Source organism: Canis lupus, chromosome X (genome assembly GCF_048164855.1).
Source record: "Canis lupus baileyi chromosome X, mCanLup2.hap1, whole genome shotgun sequence".
In the NCBI taxonomy this organism is placed as follows: domain Eukaryota; kingdom Metazoa; phylum Chordata; class Mammalia; order Carnivora; family Canidae; genus Canis; species Canis lupus.
This window is the reverse complement of record NC_132876.1, coordinates 124465031-124488536: the sequence shown is the minus strand read 5'-3', so window position 1 is coordinate 124488536 and position 23506 is coordinate 124465031. Positions and strand designations below refer to the sequence as shown.

General features: G+C 48.7%; 1 protein-coding gene across 3 annotated transcripts; it reads left to right on the top strand.

The window, feature by feature from the left end:
• Positions 1-420: 420 nt before the first annotated feature.
• Positions 421-23386, top strand: LOC140627223 (granulocyte-macrophage colony-stimulating factor receptor subunit alpha-like). Of its 3 annotated transcripts, XM_072815276.1 has the most exons (13): positions 423-551; positions 5913-6014; positions 8250-8392; positions 9536-9659; positions 13114-13243; positions 13342-13514; positions 15748-15881; positions 17154-17183; positions 17956-18091; positions 19763-19859; positions 20046-20225; positions 21813-21894; positions 22121-23386. In XM_072815276.1, exons 1-13 carry the CDS (start codon positions 488-490, stop codon positions 22223-22225), a joined length of 1500 nt encoding a protein of 499 aa, XP_072671377.1. In that variant the 5' UTR covers positions 423-487; the 3' UTR covers positions 22226-23386. The 3 variants fall into 3 exon arrangements, with proteins under 3 accessions (XP_072671378.1, XP_072671377.1, XP_072671379.1); XM_072815277.1 differs by lacking the exon at positions 5913-6014 and having other exon boundaries at positions 421-551; XM_072815278.1 differs by lacking the exon at positions 20046-20225.
• The last annotated feature ends 120 nt before the right edge of the window (positions 23387-23506 follow it).

Here is a 23506-nt window from a genome sequence, read left to right as displayed (position 1 = left end):
CTTAGCCTTGTCCTGCCACGAGCTGCAAACCTGCTTCCTACCCACTCCCCTAGGTTCTAACCAATAAGGGCGCTCAATAAACGTCTGATGAATTGAATGGCACAGAACTCAGTCCATGGCAAAAGCCAGCAACTCCTGCCATCCTGGGCAGAGTCAATGACCCATCAGATTGACCTTGGGAAGATATGCTTGTGCACATGAATGCTGAAGGGGCGTGGCTCCTTGAGGAATGGGGAGCCAGGGACGCATATCCTGCTCACTTGTGTGGCCGTCACACCCCTGATCAGCTGTCTTCAGAGACCTAAGAGACTGATGAACTTACCCACCGTTCACAGGTTTCTTAATCATATATATACAACGAAAAAACATCACCGGAAGGGGGAGGGCGCTAAGGAGAAAGGGGAAGTCTCGGGTTGAAATGTCTCTGCAATGCAATCAGTGTGCTCACTTTCTGACCCAGCAGAGAGCTGTCCAAGACAACAACCAGATGTCGGAGCGCCAGGAAACCGAGAAAGCAAACAGGTGGCCAGAGCGGAGCCTGGTGCAGTGGGGTAAGGTGGCTCCCTTTCTTCTCTGACCCTCAAACGTACCGTACCTGTCACTAGGGTACCTGTTCCTCCTCCTGTTGCTGCTGCTGGCAGCTCCTGGGGAAGTCAGGGAGCACCCAGGGGTGGGAGCTGGGAATATCCAAATGAAGGTGCCTAACAGGGAGGTGGGGTAACTCCAACAGCACATGGGCACTGTGTTAGAAGGTCTGAATTAGCGCCAGGGATCGACCAACTTGCACTGGGAGCAGGCTAAGCCCCTCATGCAACTCTGCGTGAGTGTTAGAAGCCACTATGGATTACTCCAGAGTCATGGATGCAGGTGGTCGTCCACACGGGGAAGCGGTGGTCCCTGGATCCTGGGGAGGCAGTTTGCTGGCAGTGGCTTGTGTCAAAGCCCCCGGCAACAAGTGCAGAGCTGCTGGCCATCCTGGACCACAGGTGTCTTTGGGGACCACTGCATTTCACTCCTTGTCTTGCCCACGCGCGGTGACGGGCTACATCCACCCACCACCCATGCCCCTGACTACAGGGAGTAGACATCCAGGTTCACCCCAGGGATGCCACAGGCTGGGAGCACATGCACTGCCCCAGTCTCTGATATGACCCCATCTGACAGATGGAGGCGGTATCTGTGGAGGTCTTAGGAGGAGATAAAGGGGAAGAAAACCCTGTCTGGAGAAAACCGAAAGAAGAAGGGAAAGTGGGTAGTCAGTGGACAAAAAAAGAGCAAAGTAACATCTGAGTTTTCATTCATATGAAACAAGAGGCTCAAGCAAATCTGCAGAGTAGGAGAGAAGACTGCAGAGTGTTGGTTTCTTGGGGTTGGGGTCCTCCTTTGGGAGGGATGAAAATGTCCTGGCTCAGGTAGAGGTGATGGCTGAACACTCCCCAGTGCTAAGTGCTGGGGAGTTGTACACTTTAAAAGGGTGGATTTTGCCCTCGGTCTTAAAAATCAACACAGAAATTAATTACATGAAGTGTGAGATCTCCACGGTCTTCAGTTTCTCATCCACTTGCATGAGGATACTAGGAAATCCTCCCTAGGATGGGTGTGAGCGGGAAACTAGGAGCCGTGTGGAACATACCTATGCTTGGTATGCCCAGGCGATGGAGAAATCACAGCGCCAGTTACTTCACGCGGCCCCCGAATTATCCTCCGCAGGGTTTGTCCTCACCCTTGGCCGAGAGCCCCAGGTTATGACTCACCAGCTAATTAAAACAGCAGCCCTTGCTAGATCACCTTGCATATCACCGTTGGGTAGGTGATAACGTTGTTGCTTGTTTTTTGAGGGTTTTTTAAAAAGTCAAGTTTACAGAAGTTTGCTTTTGCTCCATCACGATGAGCAAAGAGAACAAAGAGAAGCGAGAGGAGTTCAGTTTAGAGGAAGCGGAATGGGGAACTGTCCAGCTCAGGGTGTATTTCCATGCAGATTCCCTGTGGGGTGTGGGTTGGGGTGTACATGCACAGGCACCAGCTTCATGTAACAGTCTCAAAGCAGGTACTATGGGAGGCTTGAAAAAATGAGGAGAAAAGCAGATTGAAGAAGCTTGTGGTGGGGTGTGGGGGTGGTGAGTGGAATGAAACCCCTCCATGCCCTGCTGCACTGCACCTCCCCTTCCTGATTAAGGACAGCTCCGCTCAACGAAGCCAGGGTGTTCACACAGACTGCAGATGTGAAAATCAGGGCAGAGATGAGGCAGGAATAGCAAAAGGCAATGGTAGGGTCAGCCACGACCAAGGAAGGGTCCACCCTGAGAGCCTCTTGGGTTCACTATGGAGAGCATCACCGCCCCCCAGGGCCAGGAACCCCAGACACGACACAGAGAAGGGCTGGGTTGAGCAGGGTCCAGCTTGTAGATAGAGGAAGCTGGGAACTTCTCTATAGCGCTGGAGTAAAAGGTGTGTGGTAGGCAGGGAAGTTGGGACAGGTCTGGTCTGAGGTTCTTATTTCCTCTTTTATAGCAAGGGTGGTGCCCTAGGAGGGAGTGGGCTCCAGGAGGTTAGGAGACAGGACCTGAGGCTGGGAGCTGCTCTACAGGTGCACTCAGAAACAGATGTGCACACCTGGCTTGGGGAGCTGGCTGGACTCTGCATTGTTGGGAAGGCTGAGAAGCTGGTGCAGGTGCAGGAGGTAAAGAGGCTGTGGCATCTACACAAGCCAGTTGACCATCAATAGACAGGTGACCCATGAACGTCACAGGGTGGGTGGAAAGGAGGCAGGTGGTTGGGGAATGTAGAGAATGAGCCTCACAGCTCAGATGTCTGTGGGGGCAGGGATCTGTGAGGTAAGGGATCCTACAGAGGGCGGAGGAGCTCCCTGGGTGGGGCTGCACCTCAAGGAGAGGAGGAGCCCAAATGTGCTGAACTGGCCACATGTGGGAGGGAGATGCTGTGTCCCTGATAGGAGCTGGGCTGGAGAGGAGTCTGAGGGGAGAAAAAGACAGTCTGTGAAGACAGGTGCCAGCTGGGAGGCAAGGACATGGAGGTCCAGGTGTCGCGGCAGGGGTTGGGGGGGGTAATGTCAGGAGTGTGATGACTGGGTCTCCAAGAAGCAGACACTGGACAGGATGAAATAGGGGAGGAATTGGTGAGAGAAAGGTCTGAGAAGGAGGAGGGAAGGAAGAGGAAGGGGAGGAGGAGAGGAGGGAGGAAGGAAGGAAGGAAGGAAGGAAGGAAGGAAGGAAGGAAGGAAGAAGGAGGAAGGAAATTGAAAAGGAAAGAAGGAGGGAAGGAAAATAGAGAAAGGAAAGAAAAAAAGAAGGAAGGAGAGGAGGTAGGGAAGGAGAGAGGGAAGACAAAGGAGAAGGAAGGAAGGAGGGGAGGAAGGAGGGAAAGGGAAGGAAGGAGAGAAGAAGGGAAGGAAAGTAGAAGGAGGGAAGGAAGGAGGGAAGAGAAACAGGAAAAAAGGAAAGAGGGAAGGAAGGAAAGAAGGAAGGAAGGAAGGAAGGAAGGAAGGAAGGAAGGAAGGAAGGAAGGAAGGAAATTTGTGGTTATTTGTTCCATCAGCCCCCAGGAAGCTAATACACCAAGAAAAAAGAAGCAGTGTTTAGGGATCCCTGGGTGGCGCAGCGGTTTAGCGCCTGCCTTTGGCCCAGGGCGTGATCCTGGAGACCCGGGATCGAATCCCACGTCAGGCTCCTGGTGCATGGAGCCTGCTTCTCCCTCTGCCTATGTCTCTGCCTCTCTCTCTCTCTCTCTGTGTGACTATCATAAATAAATAAAAATTAAAAAAAATTGTTAAAAAAAAAAAAGAAGCAGTGTTTAGACGGACAGACTCTATAAACCCAAGAAAATTACAGAAAGTACAATTGTGCACTGTAAAAGAGAGAGAAAGGAACCTCCAAGAAAAGACAAGGCCCTAAAAGGATGAGGTCACAGGGAACACAGAGATGAAGAGCAGCAGAGGTAGTTAGTGGCCGAGAGGGAGAGAACTACGTAGAGACGTAGGACCCCCACTACAATCAGCCAAAGAACAAGCACCAGCAAAAATGCCCCCAGGGCAGTGGAGGGCAGCCCCCAGGATGCCACCCCAAACACAAGCAGAGCATCAGGTGTTCTCTGTTGAGTGCAGCTTTGTGGGACCACAGCCCTTCGCTTCTGTACTTATGTGTTTAAAAAGTTTTTAATAGACTTTGTTTTTTTTTTAGAGCAGTTTTAGATTTACAGACAAATTTAAGTGGAAAGTACAGGGGATCCCTATGTATGCACTTCCCCTTTGACCCAGTCTACACTATTATGAATATTTGGCATCAGTGGGGCCATCTATTATCATTGATGGGCCAATATTGATACATTATTATTGATTAAAGCCCACAGTTTACATTACAGTCACTCTTGGTGTTGGACATTCTATGGGTTTGGACAGATGTATAATGACATATATCCAGAATGATGGTATGATACAGAGTAGTTTCACTGCCCTAAAAATCCCCTGTGCCCTCCCTACTCATCCTGTCCCTTCCCCAAACCCTGGTTTTTTACTGAATTTTTTTCTGTCTCCATAGTTTTCCCTCTGTCAGAATGTTGTAATATTTGAATCAAACAGGATGTAGCATTTTCAGACCAGCTTCTTTCATTTAGTAAACGTATTTAAACATCCTCCATGTCCCTCTGTCACTTACCCCTTTTCCTTTTCCTCTTCTTTTTTTAAACATACCCTTTTTGATTGTTGTGAAACTCAAGTCTTTTAATTAAAGGAAAAAAACTAAAAAAAATAAAAAACGCTGTTATTGTCATAATGGAAACCTGACCTATCATTTCTTTTTCTACTACCCAAAAATCCATTCTAAAAACACTCAGAGCATGTGTCAATTATACTCACATTAAAGTATTTTATTTATTCATATATTTTGTAAAATATTATATTTATTTAATCATGAGAGACACACACAGAAAGAGGCAGAGACACAGGCAGAGGGAGAAGCAGGGTCCACGCAGCGAGCCTGATGTGGGACTCGATCCTGGGTCTCCAGAATCACACCCTGAGCCAAAGGCAGATGCTTAACTGCTGAACTGCCTGGGCATCCCTCACATTAAAATATTTTTTTTATGTTTTTAAAGATTTTATTTATTTATTCATGAGAGACACACAGAGAGAGGCAGAGACATAGAGGGAGAAGCAGGCTCCATGCAGGGAGCCCGACGTAAGACTCGATCCCGGGACTCCGGGATCACGCCCTGAGCCAAAGGCAGAAGCTCAACTGCTGAGCCACCCAGGCGTCCCCCTCACATTAAAATATTTTAAACAAGAATTTTAAAATTTAAATTATACAAACAAGAAAAAAGAGAAAGCCAGAACAATGAGAAACTTATGAAAGGGGGCGTAATATTCCCCCAAAAGCATCTTAAAATCACTATTACATGTCAGCCATGGCTTTGAGGCTCATCTGAATGATGAGTCAAGCTTGATGTAAAGCAGATGGGTGGATCTGTAGAGTAGATTCACGGGGCAGTGGTAGTATTTCCCCACACATGTGGGAGATGGTTTTGCAACCGCCTCTCTCAGGAAGTTGATCCTGGAGAAAAGAGAAGTCAGCGAGCGGGTTCCTGTTTTGTGTGTTATGTGGGCTCTGGAGGAGGTGGACGGCCCGGCCATTCTCTGCAGGTGGAATTGGAATTGGAAGGGCTTAGTGAGCTTGTGCCCTTGGTCCTGTCCCTGCCCCCCGCCCCAAGGCTGGTTGCAGCCTGTAGACCCTCTGTAGCCAGCAGTGACCCCCGAGCTGGCCAGGCCAGCAGGCTGACCATCAGGCTGGGGATGGTCCTATGTCTTCCTGCAGAGCATCTCCCCGAGGAAACCTTGCTGAGTCCCCCTCCCAAAAACTCCCATGAGAGCTGATTTCTTTAAAACGTGACTGTACCTACAGGGCTTCCTCATCCCTCGGGCAGTCCCACGAGACTAGTGGCCACAACTGTCCTGCTCTGCATGCTATTGGACCCAGTCATCCTCCAGACTCTAGGGCACCAGGGTAAGTGTGTGAACCTGTCTGACCCTTCTCCGACTGTCTCATTTCTACGTCCTGTGTGTCTTGGGATACATCCTGATGGCCGAGTCCAACCTCAACTCACCCTCGTATGTGCTGGTCAGTCAAGTGACACAACGCCAGATGCTAAAGTGTTTTCTTGCCCCTGCTCTAAAAGGCCCTTCCTAATCCTGCCTTATGATATGGTCACACACCAGAGCTGCAAAATGTGGCTCATCAACCCTAATTCTGGACAGTGGGACATTGTGGGGGGTCTCACCCTGGCAGGGACTTTTCTGCAGGGAGTAGTAACATCCTGACTTAAACAGGTGGACAGAGGAAGCAAGGTGAGCCCCCTCTCCCCGCCGTAGCAGGTGGCAAAGGCAACATCAACATCAACTGACTAGTAGCTGTCTGCCTGCGGTAGCTGGATGTTGATTATCAGGCCACGTATCACCATTTTAGGAAGGATTAAAGGTGAACATACTTAGGTTTTAGGTGTATATGGTGAGGATCACTGGGAGGGATATGGGGTCACTGGGGCATCGGTAAGAAAATGGTGCTGGCCAGAGGGCTGAGGAATAGGGACACTGGTGGATGGTCAGAAGTTAAAGAATGCTGCCCTCCTCCAGGTGAAATGTACAGTGTCAGAAGACACAGGTCAGGGGAGCTCCTGGGGGACCGGGTAAGGACACCTATAACTCCCATTCTTCCCCAAGAGATGTTCTCAGGGACCATTCCCCAGGGCTAGGAGCCCCAAGAGCTGCTGAGTCTCAAATTGCTTTTGCATTGAACCAACCTCTTGAGGTCAGAGATGTCATTGCTCAATTCGGTGAGAATGGAAACCAGGGAACAGAGACATTAAGCAACATGCTGGAAGTGACACCGCTGGTACAGACAGAGTGGGGACTCAGGCCCACGTCTGTGTTTCTAAAAGGGGCTCTGTTTTTAAAGTATGGATGGTGTCAACACAACGTCTTTGCTGCCCTAAGAAAGGAGATAAGGGAACGGTGGGGATGGCTGTCTCTCTGTCCTCCACACAGGAGGCCTGTGGGAATCTTCATGTACTTTCACAAAATCCATGCAGTCCAGCTTGGCCTTTCTCCTGAGGGTTGTGTATGGAACTGATGGACTCTCCTAACTCAAGAGTCCATGGGTCCAGGGATGTGCAAGAGCTGGCTCAGTCCAGGGAGGGGATGTGCCCTGGATGAATAAATGTCATCAGATTTCTGTTGACCTTTGAAGACTTCCTTGGTTGGGTATGACCTTGGGGGCATATGAAACTCTTATAGGACCCACAGGCCAAGACCAAGATCCATAGAACTGTTGTGAATGGACAGTCATTGTTGTCTTGGGCTGGGAAGGTAGAAGTCTGCAGGAAGCCGAGGACATGCCAGGGAGGGAGGAGGGTCAAGAAACTCAGGAGATAAGTGACTTATTTGCAGGCCCTGGAGACCTGGAGAGAGGTGGTCCCTGTGTTGGGGGAGGTGGGGTGGCACCTGGAATAAAGGAGGATATGGGTATGAGGCACCCAGCACAGAGGCCGTGCATGCTGAGAGACTTAAAATATAAACGGACAATGGGCAGAGCATCTTTAAGAACAGAACCCAGCCCAGGGGGACCAGCCTCATCTTTGGGGACCAGCCCAGAAAGCCAGCCTGCTGTCTCCAAATCAGTCATGCAAGGAGCCAGATGTCCGTCCCCATGACAATCCAAGGAGTTAAAAGATCACTTCTGGAGCAACCAGCCCCCAGTGGACCAGACTTGATCAGTAACTAATGGCTTCCCTATGTTTTGACCCCACTTCCTATATAGGACCAACCAGAGAGCCAGGCATGGTCCCCTAACCAATCCCATGGGATGCCCTACTTGTAGTGAGCCACCTGCATCGTCCCCACACCCATAGCCTCTGCTCAGGGCACAACCAAAACGTACCTTTTGTCCACTATGAGACTTGCCCATTGCCTTGTCCACCCTTGAGTCTCTGACGAATGCCAGTGATGGCCGACTTCCTTACCATAGCAAGCTCTGAATAAATAGCCTCCGTTTGCTCTCACTTGGTCGGTCTTGGATTACTTGCCTGATAGACATCCTCACGTAGAGGGAACACCTAGGGGGACAGGGGTACGGGAAAGCCTGTCCCAGCCTTGAATTTTGCTTATGAGACATGGGATGGGTCAAGAGGCAGTGGGTAGAGATGGGAAAGCGATAATCTTTTAATCTGGTGGTCCCGTCCTTCAGATCTTACAACCGTGGAAGGATTCCCCAGTCTAAACATGAAGTTTGACTCGAGGAGAATGGAATTGAGCTGGGACTGCAAGGAAAACACTACGTACCTCGAGTGCGTGATGATCCACAAGGAGAAAGGGCCAATCGAAATAATGGTAAGATGGATTTGATACGGACGATCATTATCCTTTACAAAGCTTTCATCACTGTAGAAACAAAGCAGCGGTAGGCGGGAATGGAGACCATGCGTGTGACATCTGGGACACATCTAGAGGCCATGCTTCTGGGTGAACGAGGGAAGTTAGCGCTGGCCCGTGGTCAAGACATGCCTGATGGCCTGATTCTCTGGGGGACTGAGGAAAATGTCTTATCCCAAAAGGAAAAGGAGTTCAGGGCTCCCGAGGAAGAAGCCACAGCCCAAAGCTCCTACGAGTTCAGACACGGCACAGATTGTAGGGTGGGACCCTCGGGGATGCTCAACCACCTAAAGAAGGGAAAAATGGGGTAGACTGGTGGGACGGGGGATCCAGGGCAATACAGGTAGATTTCAATCTGGCACCCGAATGCTCCCAGAATTTCCAGGGATCTCTTTCAGGGAGGCAGGATTTCCCACAACAGGCATCATGGGGAAGATGAGCAACTTGTTCTGTGACTTTCAAGCTTCTGTGTCCCTTCGGGGGATGTTGCGTAGGAAAAACGCCCTCCTGCCAACAGAAACAGTAGCCTTTTGCTCAGTTGATCCATCAAAAATCGGTTGATCCATCAAAAATCAGCCACTGGTCAGATTTAATCCCACCAGAAAGAAATCGTGTGAGTTCTAGGTGTTTGACGGAAACAAAGTAACCAAATGACTGGATACAATGTAAACATTTCTGTGGGAGAAAAATAATAGGACAAGAAAACGGAATAAACTAAAAGAGGGTGCGGTAAGCTCCGTAATGTCTCAAGTGCTGAGAGGTCTCGCTGCTCAGAGTTGTGATCCATCAGCATCACCTGGGAGCTTTGTTACAAATGTAGAATCTTCTTGGCCCCACCTGGAACTCGCTGCACGGGAGTCTGCATTTTAACGAAACCCCTGGAGACTGAGGGCACCCTGCAATGGGACCTCTATTCTGGCCTCCTAAATGCTGTAGACCACCGAGGCAAGGTCCCAACTTCACGGGGGCACGCCGACATCCACCCAGACAACGTATGTGGGTGGTGGTGGCATCACGGGACCAGTGGAAGAGCAAACAGTGTGGAGAGGAAAAGGAAAAAAAAAAAGTTTCCTAATGCCCTGGCCGGTTGCGTCTTTTTAGCTCAAGGAGAATGAATGTCACTGCAAGTTTCCGGATTATTCTCTCCATGAGGGAGTCACGTTCATGGTTAAAGTAAATAGCATCCAAAGACCGATTCCAGAAACACTGGTCTACACTAATTCAGGTAGGGGAAATATCACAGTGATCCTTCTGCACATCACTAGCCCCAAGGTAGATCCCTTCCGTTTTTCTCAACTTTTTTGAGATTTCCTTGGCATGTAGGTATTAAATATATTAAATTATAATATATAAATATATTATTATATATTAATGTATTAATATATTCTGATATTATATATTAATGTATTAATATATTCTGATATTATATATTAATGTATTAATATATACTGATGTTATATATTAATGTATTAATATACGAATATAAAATTATTATATATAAAATATTAATGTATATTTATAAGATATTTAAATTAAAGCCTTAATATACATATATGTTGAGAAATAATCACTGCAATTAAGCTGTTATCCCTCCTTCCAGCCCCTGGAAACCACGATTTACTCTCTGTGTCTTTGCATTTGCCACGTGTTAACTATTGTGAGTAATACTCCAACGACCGCGGGAGTGCATATATCTTTTTGGGATCCAGATTCCATTTCCTTTGGAAATATGCCCAGACATGGGATTGCCGGGTGACACGGGGGTTCTAATGTGAACATTTAAAGGAATTTCTCCTGTTTTCCACTGTGGCCACACCAGCTTATATGACAGACAGCGCACAAGTTCCCTCTTATCCACATCTTCACCAGCATTTATCTCTTGACTTTTTTCGACCAGTCATTTAACAGGTGTGAGGTAATAGCTCGCTGCGGTTTCTATTTGCATCTCTTTGACGATGAGTGATGCCCAGCCACTTTTCCTGTAGCTGTTGGCCATTTGTACTTCTTCTTTAGAAGACATTCAAAACTATTCAGCCCTTTGGAGTTTTTTGGGTTTGGGTTTTGGGGAGTTTTTTTGGCCTTTGGGTTTTTTTGCTATTGAGTTCTTTGAGGTCCTTATATATTTTGGGTATATATATATATATATATATATATATATATATATGGATTGCAGATATTTTCTCCCATTCCATAGGCTACCTTGTCACTCTGTTGATTATTTCCTTCACTCAGTGGAGGCTTTATAGTTTGACGTAATCCCAGTTGTCAATTTTTGGGTTTGGTGCCTCTGGTTTTGGCGTCATATCCAAAAAAGCATTGCCAAGAAGTCTTTCCCCCATGTTTTCTTCCACTCGTTTTGCAGTTTCAGGTTTTGTGTTTCGATCTTTAATCGATTTTGACTTGCTTTCCATATCCAGTGAGAGATAAGGATCCTCTTTCATTCTCCTGCTTAGGGTTGTCCAGTTTTCCCATCACCATTTAGCAAAAAGAGAGACTCCTTTGTCCATTGTATGTTCTTGGCATCCTTGTGGAAGGTCAACCTTGTTGACCATAAGCCCGTGGATTTATTTCTGGGTTCTTTTATGTCCCATTGATCTATGGTGTCTATCTTTATGCCAGGACCATACTCTTTTGGTTACTGTGGCTTTACAATGTATTTTGGGATCAGGAAATGTAATGGTTCTAGCTTTGTCCTTCTTGCTCAAGATTGCTTTGGCTATTTGGAGTCTTTCATGGCTCCATATGGATTTTAAGATTCTTTTTCCTATTTCTGTAAAGAATGCCATTGGGATTTTGATAGGGATTACATTTATCTATAGATCACTTTGGGTAGGTTGGATATTTTAATGCTATTAATCACTCCAGTTCACAAACATGGGATCTCTTTCCATTTATCTTTATGTTCTTAAATCTCCTTCCTCAATGTTTTATAATAGTCAGTGTACAGGTTTTTCACCTCCTTGGTTTAAGTTTATTCCTTTTTTATTCATTTTTGGTGCTATAAAAAAAAAAGACTATTCTTTTATTTTATTTTATTATTTTTATTTATTTTTAATATTTTATTTATTTATTCATGAGAGACACAGACAGAGAGAGAGAGGCAAAGACACAGGCAGAGAGAGAAGTAGGCTCCTTGCAGGGAGCCCGATGTGAGACTCAATCCCGGGACTCCAGGGTCATGCCCTGGGCTGAAGGCAGGTGCTAAGCCACTGAGCCACCCAGGGACCCCCTATTTTTTATTTTTGAGTAATCTGTACACCCAATGTGGGGCTTGAATTCACAGCCCCAAGATCGAGAGTCACATGCTCTACTGACTGAGTCAGGCAAGTATCCCAGGATTATTTTTTTAATTCCTTTTTTGAACAGGTCATTGTTAGTGTAGACAAATACCACTGATTTCTGTACATTGATTTTGCATCCTGAAACTTTATTACATTCTTTATTAGCTGTAACAATGTCTCTTCTTTGTTTAGTCTTTAGGTTTTTCTACACGTATGGTCATTTTATCATCAAATGAAGATAATCTTACTTCTTTTTTAATTTGGATATCTTTCTTTTTTCTTGTCTAATTGCTCTGGTTAGGACTTCCCATATATGTTAAATAGAAGCGGTGAGAGTGCCTACCTTGGCCTTGTTTCTTACCCTACAAGGTAAGCTTTCAGGTTTTTTTCCATTGAGTGTGATGTTAGCTATGGCCTTTCCATATTTGTCCTCTATTGTGTTGATACAAATTTCTTCTATACCTATTTTTTTTAAAGATTTTATTCATCCATTCATGAAAGATGCACAGAGAGAGAGAGAGAGAGAGAGAGAGGCATAGACAGAGAGAGAGAGACAGAGGCAGAGACAGAGGCAGAGGGAGAAGCAGGCTCCATGCTGGGAGCCCGATGTGGGACTCGATCCTGGGTCTCCAGGATCATGCCTGGGGCCGAAGGCAGGCACTAAACCACTGAGCCACCCGGGCTGCCCTTCTATACCTATTTTATTGAGAATTTTTATCATGAATGGATGCTGAAATTTGTGAAAGATGTTTTCTATAGCTACTGAGACAATCATGATTTTTTATTTCATTCTATTAAAGTCATGAAGCACACTGATTGATTGGCGTGTGTTGAACCATCTTTGCATGCCGGGGATAAATTCCACTTGGTTACGACACACAATCCTTTTAACATGCTGTTGGATTTGCTTGCTAGAATTTTGTTAATGATTTTCACATCTACGTTTATTAGGATATTGGGATGTGATTTTCTTTTCTCATGTCTTTGTCTGGGCTTGGTATGGGGGTGATCCTGTCCTCCTAAAGTGAATTTGAAAGTATTCCCTCTTCTTCTATTTTTTTGGAAGAGTTTAAGAAAGATTGGTGGGGCACCTGGGGAGCATAGTTGGTTGAATGTCCAACTCTTGGTTTCTGCTCAGGTCCTGATCTCAGGGTCCTGGGTTCAAGCCCCAAATCAGGTTCCCTGCTCAGTAGGGAGTCTGCTTGGGATTCTCTCTTTCTCTATCTCCCTCTGCCCACGTTGTCTCTCTCTCTCTCTCTTTTTCTCAAATAAATAAATAACATCATATAAAAGAAAAAAGGATTGGAATTAATTATTCTCTGAACGTTTGGTAGAGATTCCAACCGTGAAGCCACATGATCCGCTTCCACAAATTATTTTGTTTTTGTGGCTTCTCAGGTGGGAAGGGCACAGCTGCCCAAAACTTCTCCTGTTTTATCTACAATGCAAACTTCATGAACTGCACTTGGGCAAAGGGTCAAGCTGCCCCTGATGACGTGCAATATTTTTTGTACATACGAGACTTGAAGTAAGTATTGACCTCGCTCATGGAGACAACCCTGGGAAGTACACTGGGCGGTGGAGGGGGAGCCCTGGTTATCCTCTAAACACTTTGGAACTTTATAGATACAGAAGGGAAAGAGAGTGTCCTCATTACTTAGAAGACTCAGGAACCCACGTAGGATGTCACTTGGAAGACCTCTCGGGATTAGCGTACTACAATTACTTCCTGGTGAATGGTACCAGCCAAAGGACAGGAATCCAGTTCTTTGATTCGATTTTGTACTGGAAGAAAATAGGTAAGACCAAGGACGTCCTGTGGTGTAAAGAGATGCTTAACGGGTGAACTGAACAGAATTTGCGGTAGGTTTGGAAGAAGAGAAATGTATTCTCCCAAAGTTCTGGAGGCCAGAGACCCAGAGACAAGGTATTGGCATGGTTGCTTCCTTTTGGAAGGAAGCCAAGTAAAGGGTGCAACCCATCCTTTTACTCTGAATTAAACGGGGTGACAAGATGTGCCTGCACTGTTGGTGGATCCTCCTCCACACCACCAAGGAAGCCAGGGCCCTTCCAAAGCGCCCATAGTCCCCGAGCGCTGGCCCTGGCACTACCCCAGCCCAGACGGGCAGGGGTATTGCCCACATCTGGGCAGTGAAGCCTCTCGGGACAAAAGAGAGTACGTTTAGACCAGGAGATGGAGGTTAATTCTGGCCCATTTGTGCACCTCCAAGTAGTAGCAGGCATCACCATCTCTTGTCTGTTTTGGAGACCCTGTTGACAAACAAACGCCAACTCTCCAGTGAAGCTTCACAGGCCATTGGCCACCCTCATTTCCCACCTCCAGGCTCACCTGTTGGGGGAGATCCAGGTGTCTGTACCCAGCCAGGTGGCAGGGGGGCACCCACATCCCTGGGCCTGCATTTCCTGCAGGCTCAGGAGACACCACCTTTCTGGACAAACCTCCCATGGCCCCGACACGACCACCCTCCTTCTGAGGGAATCCCTGCCTTTCTTTTTCCGTCCCCATGTTCCTAACATTTTTATCTAACCCAGGAAATCCCAATATTATTTCAAACTTCAGTCCTCTGCAGTTGTGACTTGCAATTAGAAATGCACATTTGGTCTCTTCTTCCTGACACACAGCCGCCAAAATGGGAATTTCCCCTGTGGAGAGCAGTAAATGTGCCTTTTGTTATGTTGAGGAGGTGACCGCTGAAAAGCCCCTAAGGATGGGGCTGGTTACCAGGGGAACAAACCCTGTGATTAGAGGATTGGAACTTTCATTCCTGTCCAGTGTGTGACCCAAAAGGGGCTGGTGGTTGAGCTCAACCTCCAATGGGCCATGATTTAATCAATTGGGTTTACATCATGAAGTTTCTGTAAAATCCCAAAACGACAGGGTTTGGAGATCTTATAGGTTGGCAGACAACATGCAGGTTTGAGCAGAGAGGTTCACCTGGTGAAGCTACGGAAGCAGCTCCACGCCCGTCCCTACAACTGGCCCCACGCATCCATTCACCAGGCTGTTCCTGAGTTAGAGCCTGTGACAATAAACCCGTGATCTAGCGAGTGACTTGTTCCCTGGGCTCTGTGAGTCACCCTGGAAGATTAATGAGATCCCAGGAGAAGGTCGTCGGGTGCTCATATCTGTAGCTGGTGGGTCAGAAACACAGGTGACAACCTGGATTTCTGAATGGCGTCTGATATAGGGCCTGAAGGGCAGCCTTGTAGGGTTGAACCCTCTACTCTGTGGGATCTGACACCATGTCCAGGTAGATAGGTTCAGTTGACATGTAGGACATCCCAACAGGTAGACTGAGAATAGCATAGTGGTGGGAAGAGGGACCCTATCTATCCATCAGACCCAGGTGCAGAATCCTAAATACACATCACAACTGTGAGCAAGGGAGGAAAAAATAAATCCAGAGTGTGCTTCCCAGTGAAAATGCAACTCAGTTTCAAGGTTCATTGTGATCAGATACACGGGATGTGGATTTACAACCAAGTTGCCCTCAAAGGGTTTGGGTAATGGGATCCACTCTCGGTGTTGAGATCGGAATGCATGCTAGTTAAGTGGGATCAGACACAGGATGCCCATAACGCCCATCCCAACCATTGATGGAACCCACCGTAGAGGGTCACATGGGATATCCGTTCATTGTTGAAGGACCCTGGAGCTCCGCCGGTCTTCTCAGACATGCATCCTCTGTCCCCATTGGAAACCAGCCTCGGCTGTCCCCATGGTGGCCCTGTCCCTGGCCAGTCCGCATATTTCCATCCTTCCCACATGTTGGGTTCGCCAACCCCTCCCTGCAGCCTGCTAGATGGTCCTGTGTGCACACCGCTGAACCTGCACACAAGCCAGCGGTCCTCTTCCTTCCTCAAGACGCAACACTCCTTCCTAACCACGGCATGTGCCTCCAGGTGACCCCGGGAGCTGACCATCGATGTGCAGCCCACAGAACTGGGTCTGGCCTCTGAGGCCCGGTGGCAGCCTGGTGGCTCAGGGAGCATCCTGGGTTCTCGTTACAGAAATATACAGCCCGCCCAACAATATCAGCGTGCACTGCAACGTGTCGCACTGTCTGATCCAGTGGGAAAAGCCTGTGACCCGACACACCCTGTCCAACAGGGAGTTCAAGTACCAGCTGGACATCCAGAGACTGGTGAGTAGACTCTGCCCCCAGGCAGGACACTGTGCCGCACAAGGAATGGGGAGCCCTCCCTGTGACCCAGATCAGTGGAGACATGCGGGGCTGGGTGATGCACGGGGACAAACACAGGGACGGCTGTGCTGGACAGGACATGCCCTGGGCGTGAGGGTCACCACCACGGCCAACCCAACAAAGGTGGCCACACACCCAGGTGGATCCTGAAAGCCTTCAGAGGATCTACAAGCAGATGCAGAACAGATAGGACCTTCTGCTACTTGTCCACTTGGATCCCACCAAGAATCCCAGAGGGATTCTCTCCTCCACACCCACCTGGGCCCAGTATAAACAAGGAGAACGCTCTGCACCATGACCACCTGGATTCAGCATAGAGAAGGGAACTCTCAACTCCACATCCACCTAGATCCAGTGTAGACAAGGAGTACTCTTTGTTCCTTGACCACTTAGACCCAGTGTAGACAAGGATGAGCCATCTCCTCCACATCTACCCGGATTCGGTGTACACAAGGAGCATCCTCTTCTCTACATCTATGGACCCCGTGTAGACAAGAGAGATTCTCTGCTTCATGATCACCTGGAGTCAGAGTAGGCAAGGAGGACACTCTGCTCCACCTCTACAAGACCCAGTATAGACAAAGGGGAGCCCTCTCCTCCACATCCACCTGGACTCAGTGTAGACAAGGGGGAGCCCTGTCATTCATATCCACATGGATCCAGTGTAGATAAGGAAGACCTTCTGTTCCATATTCACCTGGAGCCAGTGTAGACAAGGAGGACTCTGTTCCACATCCACATGGACTCAGTGTAGACAAGGGGGAGCCCTGTCATTCATATCCACATGGACCCAGTATAGACAAGGAAGACCTTCTGCTCCATATTCACCTGGAGCCAGTGTAGACAAGGAGGACTTTGTTCCACATCCACATGGACTCAGTGTAGACAAGGGGGAGTCCTCTGCTCCAACTGCACCTGGATCCACTGTAGATCCTCTGCTCCATGTCTGCTCTTATTTGGACCCATCAGCAGGTGGTGTTCCAGGACAAGGCATGATCCGGGCACATCCTCCCTTGGTGTTCGAGTCCATCCACCCCTGTCTGGGAGACTTGAGGCAAAAATAGTAGAGAGGGAGCTCAGCCCTTCACATGGCCCTGTGTAGACAAGGGGGATGTGGGTTACCCCTGACTGCACTCAGAGGGGACGATGAATGCATCCTGTAAGAATTCTCGAAATAGAGAGAAGTAAACCTAACTCTATTTTTTTTTCCAGAAAAATAAGGAACACAGCGGGAACCAACTGGTGAGTTAGAACTCTGACCCAAAATATCACCCCGTACGGTAACATGGACACACTGCCATGCACACGTGGCCGCCATGGTGGCCAGGATGGGGTGGGCTGTGAATGAGAGGGTGGCGGCTCCCGGGAAGACCGTCCCATCAGTGAGGTAGGGGTGGGAACAGTCCAGCTGTGGGAACGGGGCTCATCTGGTCACACGTGCTCGGTCCCATTCGTTCAAATAAGTGACTCCGGCCATATGCATCCATGTTGGTCAAGAGTAACCGTGTTTGAGCTTTAAGGAGACTGTGTCTTCCTTCACAACCCTCCTAGAGGACGATCCTCAAAGTCCTTTATGGGGTATCCTCCTCCATCCAATGGTGAGCTTTTACCCCATTAATGACCTCGCTGGGACATTTCCCGGTGGTGGCTCTGCACGTGTCACGTGTACCTGCTGAATGATTTCTGCATCTATGTTGACGAGCACGGGAACCCCACGCAGGGTCCCATGGTCATCAGAGGCCCCCCTCAATGTGCTGATTCATTGAGGCTTTCCCGCAAACTATTCCGTATGCCGGACATGCATTAATTTAATGAACCACGTATTTCTAGACGGTAAGGATGTTCCACGCCATGAGGTCACTGTTCTGCTTTCCGAGAGCGTGCTTCCATCGTCCGTCCCAGGGTGGGGATGGGGCGGGTGAGTGGGGAGACGGCCGCCTCTGACGAGACATCCCCATCCCCGCTTTTCCAAACACGGGGGACCCCGCATTCAAAGTTTCTCTTTTGTCCAAAGATTGAGGTGTCTGGTAATTGGGAAAATAAATACAACTTCCCGAGTCCAGAGCCCAGAGCCAAGCATACTGTGAAAATACGGACCTCAGACGCGCGGATCCAGAGGTGGGGTTCCTGGAGCCAGCCTGTGGAGTTTGGTACGTGTCCCCGGAGCATCCCCTGAATTCATCTCTGACCTCTTCCCAGCCCCATCCCCAGAGGCTCACAGGGGTTTCCATGCACGGGTCTCCACGATGCTCTGGGTTTTTGTTTGTTTTTTTTTTTTTTTTCAAAGAAACACCTGCTAAGCATCAAAGTTGGGTGTCTTTCCTCCTAATGAAGAGGAATCCATTCATTCCAAGGAACTGAATGACCTACACCTTTCACCAGCTTCCTCCCTGAAACCTTTATGAGTTTGCAGGAATTGCATGGTTTGGACCAAAAGCCAACCAGGTGCTCAAGAAATCTGCATTTCCGCACTATTCCTCCCTCCTGGATATTTTCATAGTGTTTTAGCAAACATTTGATGCATGCTATTTTCTTTTTCGTGGTCCTAAATCAAAGACTTGTATAAGGGCGGGTATAAAATGCCCGTGAAATGTTTATCCAGAGGTAAAACATAAGTTCAAAGAGACGGAGAAGCAATCGATGTACCCACTGGGATGGGACAGCGGGTTCTTAGCTACGAGTCCAAAGCGAGCAACAAGAAAATTGAATAAGTCAATTGGTGTTCATTGAAATTAAAAACTTCTGTATCAAAAATAAATAAATAAAAATTAAAAAAAATTAAGGGATCCCTGGGTGGCGCAGCGGTTTGGCGCCTGCCTTTGGCCCAGGGCGCGATCCTGGAGTCCCGGGATCGAATCCCACGTCGGGCTCTCGGCATGGAGCCTGCTTCTCCCTCTGCCTGTGTCTCTGCCTCTCTCTCTCTGTGTCTATCATAAATAAATAAAAATAAATCTTTAAAAAAATTTTAAAAACAACTTCTGTATCACGTGGAAAGAGCACTTTTTCAGTGAATGTATTATTATTATAATTATTATTATAAGAGGGCACATTTCATATGTTAATATGGAAAACTCTCAAAACGCCGGACTCTCAATTTGGTTATGATCATCCTTCTGGAACCGGAGTTTTTAATTGGATTTTTTAAAAATTGGATTTTTTAATAGTAACAGCCACAATGTGCTGTGTTGCAAAAATAATGAATTGTAAAAAGAGCTCATCCAGATGATAAATGACACTGAAGATCTAACACTAATTGTGAGGTAACTTTGGTCAAATTGTGCGCCTGAAAAAGTGTGTTTTTGAGGGAGGGGTCCATTTTTTTATTCATTTATGAATTTTAAACTCTTAAAAAATTAATTAATTAAACTTGGGGGGGGTCCGGTTTTATTTATTTTGTATTTTATTTACTTATTCATGAGAGGCAGAGACACAGGCAGAGGGAGAAGCAGGCTCCATGCAGGGAGCCCGATGCGGGACTCGATCCGGGATCCTGGGGTCATGCCCTGGGCCAAAGGCAGACGCTCAACCACTGAGCCACCCAGGTGTCCTGGGGTATGCAGGGTCCATTTTTATTTTTTACTTTTTTATTTTTATTTTTCAGGGTCCAGTTTTTTTTTTAATTATTTTATTTTTTTTATTATTTTTTTTTCAGGGTCCAGTTTTAAAGCAGGCTGTCACGTTATGGTTTGGGCGCTCCTGAGAGTGCTTTGGGGGAAGGTTTCGGGATGAGCCCTTTCCTGAGGATTTCCCTTGTGCTCTGAGCATCTGTCCTTCGATGGCTCATCTGAAGGGGTCCATGTTGTGTTCCCCTCTCTCCGCAGGCTCCGACGACCCCGAGGCCAGTCTCGTGCACATCTACATGCTGGTGGTCCTGGGGACCCTTGTCTCCGCCCTGATCATCGGTTGCCTTTTGAAAAGGTAACTCCCGTGGTGGGTTGGGGTCTTCCTTGCAAATGGGCAGGATGGACGGGGTGCATGTCTGGATGGGGCTCAGGGCACCCACTGGCGTGCCATCTGTCTGGGGAGCTCTAGCTGCCAGCCGACGGGGGCCTCATCCTCACCCATGATGGGCAGCCCTGGACACTCATTCTTGGATGCTTCCAGGCCCCCGAGCCACCCCATCCGACCCCCACACATCAGCTGCACACTGGACTTCGTCCGAGCTCAGCGGTGTTTACACAGGGCTTGCATTCAGCCTCACGGCAGCGAGCTTCCTCTTTGTGGAATGCTTTCCCCTCCAACCCCTCTGCTGGCGGTTCATTTCCACCCGATAAGCCTCACCAGGTACTCAGGGATCCCCCCGCTCCCAACCCACTCCCTTCCTGGACGCCTCCAGGGATCCCAGCCTGAACCTTCCCGTGTACCTGCTTACCGCCAGCCTCTCCACAGGCTCCTCCCTGGGCGGCTACCACGTCGTTTCCGATGTGTGATCTCTGCACCAAGCAGGGTCTCGGGGCGTCTCGCAAATGCCTCTGAATGAACGTGCATCCATGAAATCATTAATTCCCACTTGCATGCACGTTGCATGAAGATTGCATGATGTTGTGCAAAGCACTTTTTGCAGCTGGTGGTCCTCCTGCGTGATGTGGGGACCCCCTGGATGTCCTCCTGTGCTCACCCCCGAGGCCTCGCACCCTGGTAGGGCATCCTGGGTGTATCTCCCTCACGATGGACACGCGTGTGGCTAACCGCACGGGAATGCTGCATAAGCACAAGGAGAGGATGGCGCCCAGGCTGCTGGATGCACGGGCGGCTTGGCACCACCCCATTCTCAGGGGACCCTGAAACCGCGGGGCCAAAGGGGAACAGGGGCAGCCTCGAGACCTGCTGCCGGAACGGGCACAGACCACGTGCCTTGCACAGGGACAGTTATCTTAATGAGAAGCTGTCTGAGTTTCCTGCGGCCACAGGAAAAAAAAGACCACAAACCAAATGGTTTGAAATATTAGAAATTCAATCTGTCCCAGACATCTGAGCTCCAAGAGGGGCAGGACCATCAAGGTCCAGGGCAGAGGCTCCGGGAGGGTCCGTCCTGCCTCTTCCAGCGTCTGGGGCCCCAGGCGTCCCCAGGCTGGTGGCCGCATCCCTCTGGTCTCTGCCTCCATCCTCTGTGTCTGCGTCTCCTCTTCTGTCTCTTCCAAGGACCCCTGTCATTGGACGTAGGGCCACCCTCATCCAGGACGACCTCATGTTAACATGATTCCATCTGCAAAGACCCTATTTCCAAACGAGGTCCTGTTTCCAGATTCCAGGACTCAGGACTGGAATTTATATTTTTTGGCGGGAAGCCCCTACTGAGCTGAGCAGAAGTAACTCCAGGTGTCCTGCAATGGGAGGTGCTTCTCCTGAAATAAGAGAAAAAAGCAAACGTGCCTTTGAAAATGCAAGAAGACTCTGATGTTGGGCAAACATGACATCTGCTTTAAGTAAAATCTAGGTGAAAATTAGTATTTACGTAAAAATGTTAGGAAAAAAAACGATAAATGCAGCATGTTGACAGAAAACCTGCCAGACTGGAAAGCATGCTCTCGGTGGTTGCATGGACGCAGGAGGAGACACACACGTTGTGATCCTCAGGGACTCTGGAGGCTGCCCATGACCTGCCACGACCCCCAGTCCCATCCTTCCCCGTCTCTGTACCCGAGGGACCAAGTGAAGGTTCTAGAAAGATTGTCACGGGCGTCCCTCTGTGCTCCTATAGCCTCTCCTACTTGCTCACTCATCCCAGAGTTGGTTTGTCCTGCTGTGAGTCTTCCGTGAAATTGTCCTACAGCACGCGGTCCAGAGGCGTGTCACTGGGAGGTGGGGGAGACGTGTCCCGCATCCCCATGTCCTCAGGGTCTTTCCTTCACACGCTTCTTGTCTTACCAGGTTCCTCGCATCTCGGAGGCTTTTCCCACGGATTCCACATGTCAAAGACAAATGGAACGACAACCAACCGTCTGACCACCAGGTAGGTAAGGGTGGGGGTAGGGCAGCTGACCGGGATGGGGAGGGGGCGTCCTGGGCTCTCCTGCATGTCCATCCGAGGGCATCCCCATGGGCAGTCCCGCAGATGCCCTCTACTAAGATACCGCGCCCACCGGGGCCCCGGTTCCCATCTATACCCAGTGGCCAGCCAGGTCCCACTCACGGGGTTCCTGAAACCCCAACACCCCCATCCTCCTTCTCCTCCCCAGGTCATCTGGGAGAAGTTCGTCTCAGACCCGCAAAAAGCTGACAACGAAGAGATCGTGACCGTGGAAGAAGTCACAGCAGTCACAGCCGCCCCGGCCAGCGTATGAACACAGAGGCTTCCTCCCCAGAACATTCTAGAACCTGTGGGGTGGTTGTTCTTTTTTTTTTAATTGCTTTGAGAATGTATTTATATAGTGTTCTATTTTTTTACTTTCGAACAATGTGATATTTTGTAAAGATACCTGTCGTGGGAGGGATCGTGGGATGCCCGTGGATCCTGACCCCAGGATGCACCCGCTTCTCGTCATCTCTGCCACCCCCTCCCCAAAGAACAACGAACCCCTTCCTTACATTACGCTGGCTCAAGCGGGGCCGAATGGGGTATTGTCATCTTTGTGGACATTGTTCTGTGCACCCCGTGGGGACCGGGATGTAGACGTCTTTGGGGATATTATCCAGACCATGACACATGGACCAGAATGTGGACAACTCCATCCGCAGGCACCAGCAACGACAGGACGGGATTTCTCACGGGGATCCTGAAACCCTCTGTGCACCTTGACCTTCGAGACAAACGACTACAGAAACCCCGCAGGCCACGTGCCCACCCCCATGACGTTAACCAACGGGGAAGCATTGAAGGCGGGTCCTCTCGAGCCAGGAAGCAAGCCCCATGCGGGCAGTGAAGTCGGCCATGAGGAGCCGCGGGCGCGCGTCCCACCAAGACCTACAGAAAGTCTTGGACACCAGCAACAGCATGTCCTACAGGAAGCGCAGCGCATCTAGGCCTCAGAGGGCTGGATGAGGACACAGTTCCCGGGGAGAATAAAATGTATCTGGAAATTGAGATACACATAGATACAGACACCCCACCCATATGTAGTTAGAGAAATAGAAATAGAGGGAGAAAAGAGAGCGGAAAATATACATACACAGAGGGAGACAGACGGGTACGTATTTGGAAAAATACGTAGGAAATATATACAAAAAGATACATATGAAGACGATTTGCAGAGAGAGCTCAGGGAATTGGCTCATGAGGTGCTGGGACTGGTCAGCAGGAAGCCTGCAGGGCAGGTGGGCCAGCTGCACACGCAGGTGACAGGTGACAAGGTGACAGTGCACACCTGACCCCGAACTGTTTCTCTGGGAAACCTCCGTTTGCACCTGAGATCATCACCTGATTGGATGCGACACACGCCCAATGTGACGTATCTTTTAACGTTGGCTGCTTGTCGATTTTTTTTGAAAAAAAATTTTTTTTTTTTGCTTGTGGGGTTTTTCGTGTGCTACCTAGAAAACACAATTAGGGGAGTGTTTGATGGAATAACAGGGGGGCCTGTCACACGTCCGTGTGGACACACTAGCTGACAATCATGGAACCACTT